The 17,377-nt window shown below is 39.8% G+C and overlaps 1 protein-coding gene across 1 annotated transcript; it reads right to left on the minus strand.

Moving 5' to 3' along the window:
- Positions 1-4,426: 4,426 nt before the first annotated feature.
- On the minus strand, positions 4,427-16,574 carry LOC106942213 (G patch domain-containing protein 8-like; the record flags this gene model as incomplete). Its single annotated transcript, XM_015025442.1, has 3 exons — positions 4,427-9,090; positions 10,864-10,994; positions 16,425-16,574. Coding segments are annotated over 3 exons (4,110 nt in total), but the record flags the coding sequence as incomplete, so codon positions are not given.
- Between the last annotated feature and the right edge of the window lie 803 nt (positions 16,575-17,377).

Consider the following 17,377-nt stretch of genomic DNA (forward strand, 5'->3'; position numbering starts at 1 on the left):
CATGCTAATTATTACTGCTCTATATTTCAGGCAGTCCGTTTGATTTCTTGTCCCATTGAGAGAGATAGTGGCTCTCTGTCTCAAACTTAAAGGGTCACAAGGAGGAGAAAACAGAGTTAGGCTCTAATTACAGAATCTCTGCAATACTTTTTGCCACCACCTCCAGGCAGGGAGTACATATTTTGTGCCTTGTCTTTTTGTCTGCATTAATATTGCCCTCTCTGCTATACCCACCCCTAAAACTGTGTGCAAGGCTGCGCTCAGTGATATCATGGAGGGAAAATCAATTCAATTTCTCAAAGCACTCTGGGTAGTCTGAGTCCGTACGCCATCTGGATGCCGCTCTGTTCTTGTCTGTGTTCTGTTCCCTGGGAGCCGGCCGCTGCAGCTATCAACTATTTGGCAAGCAGCTTTATTACCAGGCTTGAATGCATAGCAACAGTTACCATCATCCATAACCCCTGGCAAGAGATACAAGAATTAAACTAATCTATTTTATTAATGATGCAAAAGGTTGGGTTTTTTCCTACCATTTAATGTATTTTCTGCTGTTCTTAAGCAGCTTGAAAGAGGCCGGAAAAATCTCTCTTTAGAGAAAATCACTTTAATGTTTGGCAATTAGACACATTCCATATACAAAATGTGTTAGTTTGTAAAGGGCAGAGTTGTCCTTTGTGTCTAAATATAGAAAATAAGTTTCACAACTTTCTAAATTGAAACTTTATGATTCATTGGTACCGAAATATCAACATTTTTGCAAGTGAATGCAGTGCTTTGACCTATTTTCTGAATGTATACTTTTCTTTTTCCTGATTATTTCCACAATTCTAAGTGACCTAACAGTTGTACGTTATAAAATTAAAATCACTGGTGTCACAATTGTTATTGCCTTGTTAATATCTTTAAAACATATGTAACTGTAAAAACAAGCTATAAGTAAATGAAAACACTAAGTATGAAAATACGCAACTATCCTTAATTTCTTTAGCGTTATTTCAGTTATCCAGTGCGATTCCACATTAAACCGCTAGGTTGCGTATGTCGCATTGGTGGCATAGAGAAGGTCGGGCACAGAAGAAGAATAAACCTTACACGAAGCTCAATATATGTGTTTTATCCTTTCTCTATCGCTGGTCAGTAAAAATTTATTTTCATGCATATATATTGGTATCTTTTAAGAATTGAAGAGGTTATGAAAGCGAGTGTCACCTCGTGAGTCTCGTTGTTCATTTTGTGATTAGCATTGTGTACAAAATGGGACATGTTTCTGAAAGCTAATTAATTCTAATGCTAGCGGCCTTTGTACGTGTGTGAGCTCGTAGAGGGGCAGCTGAGGGACTGCTGAATTCACTTTGAATGTATTATGTTTTACTTCTTAAGACGGTTTCCACACTTGGACATTATTTTAGTGTCATTATTTGTAACATTGACATTTCTTCATAGGTTATTTGCAAAAAACCCAGAGAAACAATATTGTTATGATATCTAGAGTAAGGAATGGCTGCCTATGGGTGTTTTGTGGTTAAATTGTAGTTTTTGTGTAAGAAATAACACACTGTTATTGTTTTAAAACAATGAATACAATTAAAGGCTTAAATGCTTAAATGTTAAAGTACGTTTTATTCGTGCAAAATAAAAGTAGTAAAAGCTATTTAAAATGATTTTAAGTAAATTCATATATTTTTATTTTGATGAAAAATACAAAACATTCTGAGAAACAAGGACAAAGTATTGGAGTTAAAGCACTAACTTGTTTAGAGAATTAAAAGCCATCTGTGAATAGATTTTGTCATTTCATAAAATTCACATCGTTAAATGGAGCGTGTTAAAATAATTCTCGTTTGGTTTAAAGGCATGTTATAGCCATTTGTGATGTACTGAATCAAAGAGTTACTCTGTGATGCCTGGAGTATTTGATACATGGAGTATTGTATATGCATTGTTGTTCAGTATTATTCATTGCACAGAAGATAATTAAACCTTCCTGTTAGATGCTAAAGGAATCTCAACGTGTGTCTCATCTTTTCTATGTCGCAGCGTCAAACATTGAAAAACGAAATTTACACTTTAACCTGGTGGGTAACAAAGCTAAACCGTATGCTTCGAATTTCTAATTTGCAATCCATGACTTCTTTTATGCTTGGGATACAAAAATGCTTGTAAAGTACGACTGAGGGTCTGCTGTGCTTTGGGCATGTTTTTCTTCCAAAGGACCTTGAAACCTTGTTGAAATGGATTCTAACACTCAGGTAGATTCTGTCTGAAAACTAAAAGCTAGTAGTCATATTGATTTTTAATATGTTGTCAAATCTGTGCAGAAATGCTTCAAAAAGACACAAGATTAATCTTTTCTCATGGGAATTTCAGTTCCCAGAACTAAAGAAAGCTGAGTAGAGCTGAAGAAATCATGAGAAAGGACGCAAGGTTCTGAACAATCAAGAGATTCTCCAAAGAAGAATGTCAAAGGTTCTGTTTCCTACATGCTCCAACAATGTGGAAGGTTATGAGAGGACTGAGTGCTTCTACTGTCAGAAGGGTGTCAATAATTGTATCTACAGCGATTGTTTAAATACTATTATTACTTGTATGGATTTTTTTTCCTCATTGATTTAGTTCACTCAATTTAAAAATTAGATCATTCTACAATTTTCAGTGGAAGATTTACTACTGCAATACAGCCTTTATTTTTTATTTTTTACCAGGGATGATACAAATGTAGTTGGCTCTGTACACATTCACCATGTGACAAGGTGTCAGAGGAAAATACTGCTTCAAATGAAAAACACAAAACCAAAAGTTGGTTGACTCACACATAAAAGGTGGTAACAACCTTGCATATTGTATATTTGCTGCGTTTTAAGCATGTTTCACCACAGAACTGATTTGCATGTATAATCTTCCATCAAAAGATTTTGTTCCCCATACAGATCTGGGTAAATCATAAACAGTCATTTATGAGCCCCAGTCTGATACTTCTTTAAATCATTCTCATATATGCTTGAAACCTCCGCAGCTTTAAAATGCAATGAAGCAACACACCGCATTTCATCAGTGTTGCATGCTCTGCATCATTATTGTGATTGTGTCCCATTTAGTTTACTCACCGCCACTGACGTCCCAGTTGCTGCAGTGTTTCTTGTCCATTTTTATTGACAGCTAGAGACATGTTGTCCCACTGGGAGTTTCTGCAGGACAGCTTTGATTTGCTGCTCCATTGCAAGACAGGTTACGTTCAGAAAGGTAAGATATTGTTCTTCTTACAACATCTTCTAAAATATGGATTGCTTCATCATTTGTTTCTAAAGATGAAACTACTCCAGAAGCTTCATGTTTACCTGCTTCATCCAGTTCAAAACAAGTTTTGATGTGTATTGCGTGATCCTGTTGGAACACCCAGTTGTGTCAAAATTTCAAACATCGATAATTAAACCCAAATTCATACTCCAGAATTTATCAATAAAGTCATAATTTCTTTCTCAAGATATATCTGATTCAACAGTCACAGTCTTCTGTAAATTCATATCTTGACTCTGCTGATGTTTTCATGGGCAGGTTGCTGACATGGTAGGTTAATGCTGGTATGTTTATGCTTTCTTTTAATATAGCTTGTTGATAATTTGGATCATGGCACATTTCAGTACTCTTTCAGTTAGCAATATGCAGACAGCTTGCAGCAAAGAATGTTCTACTTAATCAATTAGAGTTTTGCTTTGAGACACAAAATACAGTGACTGATCTTTCAGCTGGACACTATATAGTTATCCTTCGCCAAAAAAAACTGAGCAAACCATGTGTAACAGATCTCTCCTTTATAACTGTGAATATTATTGTAGAGCCAGATGCTGCAAGGCTTTCTTTGTTTGTTGGAAACAGTTTGTGTATATCAACACAATAGTGGGCATGGCTTTAATTCAGTCTTCTAAGGTGTTCATGTGAAAATAGATTGATTTATTTTTAATTGGTGTGCAAATTGTGACCACATAGCTTACTGTAGTTACAGTTTACATGAAGTCTAAGACAGTAGTAAGGGAACAAAGTGGAGTTGAGCTTCAAGGACTTTTATTCCAGTTCTTTAAAAATGTCTTAATTAGGATTCTAATTGGATACAGATCAGATTCTTATTTATAGTTCAATATGTTACTGCTGTGTTTAAGTGCATTAAATACAGCCCTGTAAGATTAGCATATTGTGTCACGAGTGCTACCCTACTCACTAAGCAAAAGAATGAGCAAATCCTGCGGTTCTTTGGATTTGCAACCAAAACATACTGAAGTTGGATGTACTGCCAATTAGACTTCCAATTTCTGAAGTAAATGGAGAACAGCACTAGCTACTGTGTGTTATAAGACTGTTGGGACTTCTGTGTCAGAGGGCAAACATGACATAGATGTTGTAAAACATGACATGATCAGCAAGAGTCAGACATAATTTGGAAAAGCATGAAAGTCCATTTATTGTCACTCACACTTTAATATAACATCAGCTTCATGAACTGTTAAATGCAGTGTGACAAAAAGAAAACGCCATGTCTCAGATTTTAAGTTGTAAAAGGACATCTATTAGCATTAAGTGTGGATTAATTAATGTATAAACATATTTTATTTTAATGATTTCAAATATATAAATCTGTGTCCTTCATGATGTAAATTTGTCTTAGGACAGGATTACTCCTATCTCACAGAGAGCTCACATAAGGTTAAAATAGCCGTGCCACGTCCCCCTCTGGTCCTTGGTATGTTATCTGTTTGTTGAAAGTCACAGCCTAACCCAGATAACCTGTATGAAATGGAGATAAGCAGGGAGTATTATCACTTTCTCTTGTTACCCTGTCCCTGGATTGAAGGGTACTTCAAAAGGCAGCTGGTCTGCCTGTAGCTCTGGAGGAAAAAGAGAGGATGACACAAGCCCAGCTTGTCTTTGAATAGCAGGTGTACCTTTTCCTTTTATTCTGGGCCTGAATGAGAAATGATGGTCAAAGCACAGAATCAAAGTCTGTTTTTTTCCTACTTGCAGCAGCAGCAGAGCAGAGGCTAACCGGAGAAACAAATTTTCATTTGAAATCAGTCAATACTTGTGGTGTATATGCACACATAGAAGTGTGTCTGTGAAGGCGTATGTGAGTAAGAGTTGGCGCTGATACGAGGAAACCAATAACAAATGCCTAATTTGAAATAAAAAATATTTCAGACTTTTCTTTAAGCATTCCCCCTTGTCCTCTTGCTGCCAGGAGAGATTAATAACCATGGCAGCAAATCTGAAATTCATATTGCCTTCTGTTGAAAAGGCATTGACCATGATTGGTCTATGAAAGGCCGCGAGTTCAAGGGTTGCAGGGATACTGGGGATAGTGGAGTGAGAGGGGATGTGTGGAAAGCTGGGGCATGTGAGAGGAGGGGAATGGGATGATGGGAAAACAAGATTGAGGGAAGCAGGGAAGTGATGGGGAAAGGAGTAAAGTGAAGAGGATGAGGAAGGGAAGGACAGCGTGGGGAAGAATGTTGGTGAAGAGAAGTGGATGTGCTAGAAGTTGAGGCTACATTGGGGTCCACAGAGAGAGCTGTGTGTTGTAAAATGATATGGTGAAGATTGGAGAGAGCAGGGGAAGGTGGAAGTGGATTGGGGTTCGGAACGCCCAGAGCCACAGGGTGTGTAAAGCTCTCCTGTGTGAGTGGGAGACTGACATGGAATGAGTGCTGAACTTGTCTTTGCAACAAATCTGGATGAATCAACTGAGGCTCCATCAGGCTGTGCAGGGGGACAGGTTTGTATTGTTCTTGTGAAATAAAACAACTCTCTGTCCGTGTGACATGTGTGTAGCTTGTCTGTGTGTGAATATCTGGACTTTCCTGTATCTTTTCCAGGACTTTCTGCATGTGCTCTCTTGCTTGCTCCTGGAGGACACGATATTTGTCCATCTCCTCTGCTGAAAAGCTGATTGGTGTAGTGGTCTCTACACCTGTCTGTTTGTCATCTGTCCTAATCTCCTGCAGACAGAGATTTTGGATACTGCTGGGATTTGACTCAGCAGTTTTCAGAGGACATATTGAACTGACACCCTCTGTTTCAAGGGCCTCGTGGATCTTAGCTTCCTCCTCTCTCTTCTTTTCCAGACTCCTCTCCAGCAGATCCTTTTTTTCCTTTGCCTTTCTTTGGATTGCAGGAAGTTTTCCAATGAGAGGTAAATTCAATGTCTTGAACCCTGCCTGTGGCAGAGTTTTACTAGGATGTAACTCTGGAGAAGCTGTGTCTGAGATGCTAGTTGCATCGGATGCAGAGGGTAAGTGGTCTAGCTGCGAACTTGTCTCCTTTAGCAGTAAGGGATTTCTGTCACAATTGAGGTTTGGCCCTTTTAGACGTGATATCTGGGGGAATGACTGGGAAACTGACAACATGGAGGGAGTGAATGTGGGGTTGCTGTGCTTCCTTGTCTCCAGGGAGGTATCTGCAAACATTGACAATGATTTGCATGAGCTGACAGACAACCTATCTACAGTGATTCCTGAGCAGGTACTGCTTTTGCTCCACTCACAGCTTAGCTCTGACAAGCTGGTACTGCTACAGGGGCTGCAGGAACGTGGGCTATGGCATCTACTGCCCTGTGCACCTATTGCAATCTGGCAGCTGGATGGATGTTGGCTTGCCCACCACTCAGGGCTTGAGAGGTGCCTTGAACTTGACCGCCTGGAGCCTGCACACCTCCATGTGCTACATGGGCTGTCTCTGTTGTCACAAATTGACTTGGTGCATGAAATGGACCTGCTTGTTTCCCTGTCTTCCCAGCTATCACTGTTGCCAAAAGTCCACCTGTCGGTGCTGCTCCTGTCCCAGTCTACATCCTCTGGCTTCTCATGTCTCTTGCTCCAGCAGCTAGGACTTGGGTTAAGCCTTCTCTCATTATCCCACTCAGCTGATTTATTTTTTGGGCTCCATCCAGTCCTTAACCTGCCCTCCTGACTGCCTCCAGCAGAAGCACCTCTTGTCCACTCCCTCTGTTGGGGGTCTGAAGTCAGACCTCTGTCTCTGCAGCCTGAGCGCCTCCCTGATTTCCTGCTCTCACCATGAATGAATTCTCTGTCCCTGTGGAAGAGTTTTCTCTTTTTCATCGGGCCGCTACCACAGCTGTTGTCAGGGTAACAGAAGTCAATGAAACTCCTGGGGTTGCCATGGTGACCCCTTTCCCAAAACGGTGTTGAGTTGCATCCCGGCGAGAAGGAACGAAAGGAGAAGTGGGACCGCCAGGGAAAAGCGGCTGTATCTCCTGCTCGCTCTCTCTCCCCTACTGTGTCTGTGAGCCTGTTGAAGACGCTGTATGGTTCTCTCTGCTCAGTGTCCAGCTCTGACTTGAATTTACCACAGCGGCTCCTATGAGACCTCCTCTTTCTGACAGAGACAGATACTGGCTCTGCCACACATCTCCCCAGGAGACAGTCGCTGCCTGCACCAGCCACCCTCCTCACCCTTTTCTTTCTTTGCTTCCTTTTCTTTGCCCATGTCTCTTCAGTGTCTACTGCTCTGCAAACTGCAGAGACAACACTCCTTACTTTGCACTTTGCTAATTGGTGGTTGTTTGATGACCTTTCTTTGTTATCCTTCTTCTTCTTTTTCTTTACCAGTTTGTGTTTCTTTGTGTTGGTCTTCCTCTTTCTGGGTGACACTTTTGGGACACCCACATGCGACTCTGGTGCTCTGGCAGACTTGTGTATTGTCTCACTCCCACATTCACACCTGGACGGGCTGATGCACATCCCTTGTGTGCCAGGGTGGGTGACAGACTCTAATTTACAGCTCAGGGTTGTGATGGCTCTCTTCCTGATCCCTCCTGCACCCTCTAATCTGCCTCCCGGAGGATTCTGTGAGTTTGTGTCAGAGCTGTCACTCTGAGTAGGGTCAAATGGATGGGGGGCTACCCCCTCGCAATTTTCCTCACTTAGCATGCACCTTCCTTTGTCTGATTCTGTTTCAGGTGATGGAAGGTTTTTGTTTTCAAGGAGCAGATGTGCTTCTGTCTCTACATTGATATGTTGCTCATTTTTTCCCTGTCTATGTGTTCTAATCTCATGTCTTTCTTGTCCTTGCAAACAGGAATGTGCATCTGCTGTATGAACAGATGGCACAAATGGATTTAATTCACCTGAAAGAACACACAACAGTTTTTGTTGCGACTCTTGCAGATCTTCACTGAGTCTTTCTGCAGGTCGAAGATTTGTGCAGAGCGGCTTGCAGCTGTAGGAGATTTGTGGTTGAGTCTTGGTAAATTTAAGCAAACTGACAGGCCATCTCAGTCGGGTTGAACTGTCTTTGCCTTGCACGTATAGAAAATCACCTCCCTTCCTCTTTCTCAGTGTCTCTTGGTGTCTTTCTGCAACTCTGTCTTTCTGTTTGGTGTCCACGTGAGACACTGCCAGTGCAGTGCCACATACGGTCATTGAGGTCTGCGACTGTGAGTCTAATAAGTCCTGGCTGTGATTATCACTGGCTGCAGCAGAAATAGGAAAACATTCCATCTGTTCCTCTTTTCTGGCAAGCTCTCCGGGGATTGGCTGCGTGTCCCTTAGCAAGACACTGTCAGAGCTGGACTTGTCCTTTTCACTTTCAACTGCTTCCCCTAGTTCCCTGCCGATATCTTCCATTATAGCCTTTACTCTTTCCTTCATCTGATTTCTTTTCTCTCTTTCCTCCTCCTCCTGGTCGGAAAAGACGGAGGCAGAAGGCTCTAGTCTGGGCCCTCTCCGAGAGAAACAGAAGGACACTCCGAGCCTGCTTCCCACCTGCCCTGGTGTAGGGGAAGGCAGTTGGGGGCAAAAGCTGTGGCAAGATTGTGGATGCAATGCTGGAGAGTCTGTGTGAGATGGTGAATGGATCAGTGGAGACTCTCGTAGAGCTGTGGCTAAAGATATTTGTGAAAGAGATTGGCAAGAATCATCAGACTGATGGCTGAAAGTCCTGGAGTCTGTAGTAGTGATTTGCTGGAGTTGGTCACAGGCTTTAGATTTGTCCTCTGAGCTGCAACTTCTTTGGTCCACATCTTTTTCTTCCATCTCACTAACAGATTTAACTGCACGCCTTAACCCATAAGTCCTTCTTGGAACTCTGCAACAAGATAAAAAAAGAAAAATATTTTATTTACAGCTTCATTTTTATCAACATATATTGCTTAACAGTTGCTTAAAATCTAATCTAAGAGCCTCTTGAATGAAATTAAATACTACTTGATGTTCACGGTTCCTATTCCTGATTTCCTGATGCGCATTAAGTTAGAGGGACAGTATTATGCATTTTCCAGGCACATAGTGAACAAGCATAGGAATGCATATATTAGATGTTGTGAGCTTTTTTGTGAGGTACAAAAAGCTCACAACATTACGCAGATCCTCTTTTCAATTGTGATGTACGGTTGTGTTAAAAAGAAAAGATTTAATGCATTTAAAAAGGGAGAATTCCCAGCATGCAAATCCACGAGGAACACTGCAGTTTGTTCCAAAGGAAAAAATAGCAGTCTCTGCAGTTTTTCTCACATTCTCAAGCCATTAATGTATAAACTAAATATTCAGCTTTGTAAATTACTAAAGTAATATTTAGTTGTTTTTAATTATTCTTTTGTACTTGTGGTGAATGGGGTCAACCTGTGAAACGTCCAATGGCACGATATCGGCAATGATTTAGGTTATTTTATGATCTTTTGGATGAGTAATTGATGCTCTCTGCTCCTGGTAAGGCTAATCAAGGTTCAACATTTTCTCCATTTACAGACAATTGTTTTCACTGTGGTGTGGTGCAGTCCCATATCTTTAGAAATGCCTTTTAAAACTTTCTCCAAACTGATAGATGATAGTCTATTTTTCATGTGGTCTCAAATGTTTTTGTTTTAGATTTGTGCAGGATGTGTTGCTTTTGGCCTACTTCATGTTGTAAGACAGGTTGTTTTAAATGATTTGGGGAGTCTACAGGTTTGGCAGTTACGGTTGATAGTTTTTTTTGTGAGTAAATCTAAACCAAAAGTGCGGTTAATTACAGGTATTTCATGTTTTAACAAATCGTCAGCCTAATGGCATAATTGCCTAAGTCCCAATTTAAAAAATAAGACTTAGGCATTTATGCTATTAGGCTAATGAAATGCAGTTTGAAGCTATGAAAAATAAAGATGCAAATAAAAAAATGTAAATATGCTCTGAACCCAGACTAAATCTACCAGCCTTCACTAAAGGACTCATCAGATGATTCATGTTATGGAGAGAAATATAAAGGAAAACATTTTACTATTATTGTGCACATTGCATAGCTATGGTATGTACTATTACTGTAGCACAGATGCTGATACTGACGCAATCTCAAGGGATTAATCTGACATGAATAACAAAAACAAAAGTGAAAAAAAAAAGTTTTTCTTTCATAGCAATGTCATCCACGTATTTCATCTGCTTCTGAATCCCCCCCCCCAATTTAATAGCAAAGAAAATAAGCACAATCAAGATGATTATTAAGCAACGTACACTTTCAAACCCGCAGGCAAGTTTCATTTATACACTTTGTTCGCCAATATCATTAATTTTAAGTTGTTCCACTACTCTTTCTCCTCTAAAAAAAAAAAAAAAAACTGCATCTCTTTCACCTACAAATCATCCACTCTCCACGTGTCAGCAAGAATGTGTCTTTATGTTATATTTACTTCACCTGTGGCCTATCTAGGCCAGCTGAGTGCTCTCAAATCTTCGCTTGCATCCATCAAGTCTAAGAATCGTTGACTGGATGTGACGCACTCTAACCCCTCTGGACTCCTGCCACTGGTCTCATTACACACAGACTGCTGCAGTTGGACACACACACACACACACACACACACAAACGCACATTCCTCCCGCTCACCGCTGGCTTTCTTGCTGCAGCTGTGCGAGTTGGTGAAGACGCCTGAGAGCCTTCTCCTGTTTGCGCTGGTCCTTCCATGATTTTGAGGCCACGTTGCGAACAAACTCTCTGTGCTGCAGTTCCTTTAACCTCTGCGGGAAGCGGACAAATAAAGGGGGTGGGTGATAGGGGAGGAATGAAGATGACACAGGGAAAGGCGTGAGAGAGAAAATAGTTTTGGAGGTTCTCTGCATGCAGCTGTCTTTCAAAGCTGTCGGCGAGCTCTGTTTGCAGATGTTCTCCCCCAAAGCTCATGGGCAATTAACTTCATTCAGCTTGGGGAAAAAAAATGTTTTTTTCCTTTAACACACAGCTTGAGCCCAAAACACTACCAAATGAAGAGCGATTGGTAGTGTGAAGAGTTCACAAGAAGGAATCACTTTTCTGGGCTTTTTGAACGACTTTCGTTTGTATTTTACTCGCTTTAAACCAACCGCACAACTTTACATGAAATAATCAGCCACTTTGCAGTTTAGTTTAAGAAAATTGCTCCACTGATTACTGCTTTGGAAACGACCACAAATATTTGTTAGTTGTTCTCAAAAATGCCTATCAAAAATTTAAATAAAATGACAATTGAAGAAGTCCACAACTGTAAAATAAAAATTGATGGCAAATGCAGAATAGAAAATATTTATGAAAAGCAGAACAAAAATGACTTTTAATTAAAGCTAACTCAGATGTAAAGTAATCCAGCAGGAGCACAGCAGAACAGCAGGGCTTTGTTCCCTTAAAGTCTTGACATGTTTTGGTATTTTATTTTCTAAGAAATTAATTTCTTTTCGTTTTGATGCAGAGCCAGTTACATACAGTCCATATTAAATCAGGTATAACACAATGTAATCAAATCTACTTTATTATGAAATCACAAATGGCAACAGACCAACTGTAGTTATGCTAAGATTAAATAACAAATAATACATAACATACTTCTAAAGTTAACTGGGTGCCCTAAATTGTATCAAAGTGAAAGTCTTAAATACTTGAAGCTTAATTAGATTTTTATTTGTAAAAACAACAACAAAAAAATAACAACAATAAAAGCATGTATCCTTTTTCTGCTTTTTGATTAGGACTACTTTGTGATGGTCTTTAAAATTGAATTCCAACAAAATACATTGAAGTTTCTGGCTATAACATGACAAATTATATAAAGAAAAAAGTTCCTTCCTTTCATTTTTCCCCTGAGGAGAGAACAGTATTCTCATTATATGATTAGCTTACCTAAAAATAAGAAAGTAAATGGTTTACCTTCACACGAGGACAGCCTACATCAGGCAGTGAAACTCTAAAAGGTCACTATGCTCCATAATGCATTTTAAAGCTATATCGGAGAATCAAAACTGTTTTTGGAGGGGAAGACATAATTTGTTCAGTGCTCTTAGAGGAGGGAAAAAAAAGACATGCTTGCTTAAAATGTTATGCCGTCAGGTTTTCAGGGTTTTTACGGATTCTGAAGGGCTTAAAATAGACGCCTTCATTATTCCTGCACATTGAATAAAAGTGCTAAAGGGGAACAAGTGACTTACAATGTTTTGCCAAAAGGGCTTTGACAAACATCTGTATGTGGGAGTGAGATGAGGCATCATCTCTGCTTGTTTGATAATGTCAAACACAGATACAACAAATGCAAGAGGCGTTTGGGGGTGAGGACATTGGAGAGGGTGGGGGGGCCAAAATTAAGTGTTTTTTTTTCTAATGTGGTAGGTCAATTAACTTGGTCATATCTATGTGGGTGATACTGTGTGTTACAAGATTGTGTGTTTATGCGAGGCTGTAGCAATGGCTGCACTGGTTCTTCCAGGGAAACAATGATTCATGCCCCTCACTCCGGTTTCCTTTTCTGACATGCTTTAATCCTTCTTTTATCCATGCTTGGCAGGTGTGTGTGTGTGCACAGACTTTTTGTCTCCGTGTACGTTTGAAGGGTAGGGATGCGACTCAGGAGTTTGGGAATAGATGCAACCTTCTGCACTGCTTTTTTCTCTTGCTTTCCAATATATTTTATTTTTTCTTCCCTGTGAACTCAGGGTTTGTTTACCTCATATATTTGTGAATTGAATGTTGAGGTGTAATTTCCAACAAGATTACGCCAGATGTACTTTTAGGTCGTGTTACACTTATTATCTGCCCATACAATACGTGTCGCACACATGCACTCATCAGATTAGCTCCTCACTCATCAGATTTATTTATATACTCACTAATTTTTTTGCAAGCTGGATCTAATGCAGGAGCTGACAGTTGTCAGGTTAATCTCAGCTGAGTCTTACACAAGCTGGTGTCTTTTTACATTATCGAGTGATGCTTAACCTCCCACTCTGCGCTCACTGAGGATAGCTCTATGCGTGTGCCACTAGGACTGCGGGTTTTAGATCTCTGATACATTTGGATGCCTGAGCGGTGCGGATGCTCATCATTTGTGTGGCTGTGAGCGGTTATGATGCCAAGCTTATTCTGTGGGTATTATTAATCATGCTAAATTAAAGAGGCGTATATGATGAACGACTGTGGTAAAAAAAAAACAAAAAAAAAAAAAAAAAGAAAGAAAAGATCGGCGTTTCTGCACTAATACTATTTGTAGCAATCGGTAATAGAGCAGTCTATGAGAGAACAAATATATGAGGATGAATACCTAATGCTCTTCTCTTATAAAAACAAAGCAGGTGAACTAGTACTTTGCAAGCACAGAGTCCTTTAGTAATCAGTAGAATCCAATGAAGTCTATTGAGAACTAAAATAGACAAAGAAGAGAAAGAAAGTAAGGTGGTTAAAGAAAAAACTAAAAACCTACACCTGATGGACAATTTTAAAACCAACATCTGGTGTTTTCTTTAAAAAAAAAAGCATATAGATATTAAAAGCAACATTATTACAATTAGTCACAACTTATTTGCAATGCAACATCTGAGGATAAAGCCTACATTTCTATTTTTTCTTTTTCTTTTGGTTAATCTGTTTTTTGCAATGCTCTTCTGGAATTTTCCTCAACTTAAAAAAAAATGCACAAGATTTACAGGAAGTGGTAAGGACAAATGAGTACTTCTTTTGTTAAAGTCTGCATAATCATACACTTAATTACACAACCTTTTGTTCCTTAAAGCAGCGACTGATGGGGAACCCTTAGGAGTTTTTGTGAAGGTGGACCTCCTACATCTCCAACATCTTTAGTATCTCATTATTTATTTATTTATTTTTTTTATCACTCCTCAACTGTTAAAGTGGAAAAAAAATGTTAGTTTTGTAGTTGCTGTAACTCTAAAGGTTAACCTCGAGACTCTTTGCTCTCCAATAAAAATGTCTCATTACTTCTTTTAGCCATCTGGCTGAGGTATGTCACCTTTCTGACTTCTGAAATAATTTAATATGCACAGTGATAGAACTCAAAAGATTTGGCAAAAATTACACAATGGAACCATTTACATACATTACTGGTTTTTGTCTCTTAAAGAATTTGTTTGCATCATCAAACATCAAATTTGACATTCATTTCAAATACTTCTCCTGGTCCAGAATTTTAGATATGTACTAATGTTTTATGTTTATGTTAATTTGTATTTGTTTTGTGGTGTCAACACGTTTAAGAAATGCTCAACTATGGATGAGTGAAAGTTGGTTCCAATCCACTTGGAGAACATAAGGGGTGGTTTTGGAAGGCATTAGAGGAGACATGCTAATAGGCTGATAGCTTTTTTCCCCGCCAAAAATAAATGCGATGTATAAAAGATCAATGCATATAATCAGCAGTAGAGACCAATAAGGCCCTGCATTCAGACATATTTACCCTGGAATCGATGACTAGAAAAAGGAGACAAAGCAAACGCAATCAGCTTCCATTCACCAAAGCCAATACTCCTGCAGGGAAACTGTCTTCAGCTAGAATTTCATCTGTTGTCTGCTCTGCAGGCAGAGTGTACATGCATCCTCTTATTTCTGCTTGTGTGTGTGTGTGGAGGTGTGCGTGTCCGTGTGTGTGTTCACACAGCACCCCTAGCTGCTGTCAGCTCAGTGCCGCATGCAGCTCGTTTCATGTGCCTGCCGTCGGCTAAAACAAAGCATTAACATTGGCCTACAGTTGCCTCAATTCATTTCCAAAGAACAATGACAAAGGAGGAACGGCCCCTACTCAATGTTTATTTCATGATGCACAGTGTGGGCGTTCAGAAGTGGGAAGCGCTTTGGCTTGGTTGAGAGATCGCCTTGTGTTTGCGGACAAGTGTACAAGGGTAAGTGCATGTCTGAGCGCTTTAGCGTGCAAGTATGTGTCTTGGCATGACAACAGATAGCTTTAGGAGAATGGGCTATCAGCAGAACCTTCAGCTTGTTAGTCCAAACTGGAGGTGAAGTGGATGCAGAAGGAGGAGAGAGCCTTTGTCTAATGGCCCTCTGGCTTCAACTTGTCCAAATCAGAATAACAAAGCTATGCTTTAACCACGATTAACAACAACATGGTATATTTAACAATGATTATTTGTTTTTTTTTCAAGAAAGCATAAAGTGAGGGAAGAATAAATAAAAAGCATTCTCGTGTACTAGATGCATAGCAATTAGTTGTTTTAAAATTTGGGCTTGAAGGGCAGAAGGGAATATTCTTGTGTAATAGACTTGTGGCTTAAGAACTTTACATATAATTATATTTTTGTATTCCAGTTGTTCTGATAACTGTTTATTTGTCCATTGCTTGAACTATTTTTCATTCAACTTTAACAGTTTCCTCTTTGGTGCTCTTTTTTTTGTTCCAGCTCAAGCTCATCAGTAGAGAAGACTAAAGTTTTCTCTTTGTGTTCTGCAGAAAATAGGACAAACCAGCAGAGTGATTATGAAAGATGGTGAAGAGCTGGATCTCGGTTAAAGGGCCAGCTCATAAAATAAGACTGGGATTTATGCAAAAATTGTGCTAAAGTTGGAGTTGCCCTTCTTTGTAAGCAGCTATAGAACGGACGCCCTGTAAACAATTAAGAGACGCAAGGATGGATGGAAACTAAAGATTGTAGTGTGATGTGCTTTAGACCTAAAGGGGATTAATGTTTATATGAAGCAATAGCTTAATGGCTTTTTTTCCTGTTAAAGGGTTGAAAATTTGAGTTATCAAAAATATTTCAATAAAGTACAGTTATAAAGTATTTCTGATATGGCAAGATTAAGTCTTGTATGTTTTTGATGCATCTCAACAACTTTATACTTAATTGTTTTAGAGTTCTTTCATCGGAGCAAATCTTTTACATGATTAATACAAAACGAAGCAATCGGTGTATCAAAATATAAATCCAAAGAATACATTCTTTAACACTTTGTATAGCAGATGAGAGAGAAAGAAGCGCTACAGTTATCACACTCTTTCTGCTGGGAAACAACCAATTTGGCAGACTGTCATAGTAATAATAGCACAGCTTTCCATCAGCATGTAAAAGTACTATAGTAACATCCAAATTCTACTCTAGGAAATCAAAAAAAGATGCCCGTTTATTTGTCTATATGTTGCCAGATCGAGTGCAAGTGTTGTCAGGTGCATCTTTCTGTACCTGCTTGTGCGCATGGTCGTAGGAGTTGATGTGGTTGTCAAACTCCTGATGACGGAGGTACTGCTTGTCACACAGTTCGCAGTAGAAAAGCGATTTCAGATCCTCGACGGAGCAACCCAAAGCCCTCTCCGTGCACTCCTGCAGGGAGAAAGATAGAAACGTTCAAAATGAGAGCGTAAGGGGTTAGAGGGACATAGAGAGCGAGAAGTGGAGCGAATGGCAGACTGTTATCCATTTACAGCGAATCTGCATCCCAGAGACATCAGCAATAATAGTCTCTACATGAGCTCTGCATAAAACTGTTAAACGACATCCTATTAAAGAGAGTTGCCTTTACTGGCACTGCTGGAGGCTGAGCAAAGACGCCGAATCCCCATGCTTATGGCAGCTTGAGCCTGGGGGTAGACATTTAACACAGCCACAATAATATTAAACCTCCGTATGTACCGTGATGGCAAATACGGAGAGTCCGACTGTGGAGGAAATGGCATTGGATAGACAGGAAGCATAGCCATCTGAATGGTACAATTTAGACTTCTGTACAGCGGGAAAATCTTGGATATGAAGGAAAAAAAGTTTCAATGCACACAAACGGGTAGGCAGAATAGCACAAGGACAGAGACATACACACAGTCACACATGTGCTGTATAAATGGCATATGGACCCGAGGGGATAAATTGCCTGTCTGCATGCTTGCCTCAGCCAGCAGGTCTTCTTGGACCCAGAACCTTGCACGGTGCTGTCTGTGTACAATAGGTGTGTGCACTTGTTTGTGTACTGCTGTGTCTGAGTGTGTATGCATGTGTTGAGGTGTGTGTGTGTGCATTCATGCCATGCTCTGCTTCAGAATGTAATTTCCCTGAGGCTAGGGGCTGCCAATAAACACTATTGAATTCTGCTCTACACTGACATGATGGAAATTTAATTTGAGGTTGTCACTTCTTTCTCTCAT

Source organism: Poecilia latipinna, unplaced genomic scaffold (assembly GCF_001443285.1).
Source record: "Poecilia latipinna isolate Pla-1442-1.1 unplaced genomic scaffold, P_latipinna-1.0 Scaffold4117, whole genome shotgun sequence".
In the NCBI taxonomy this organism is placed as follows: domain Eukaryota; kingdom Metazoa; phylum Chordata; class Actinopteri; order Cyprinodontiformes; family Poeciliidae; genus Poecilia; species Poecilia latipinna.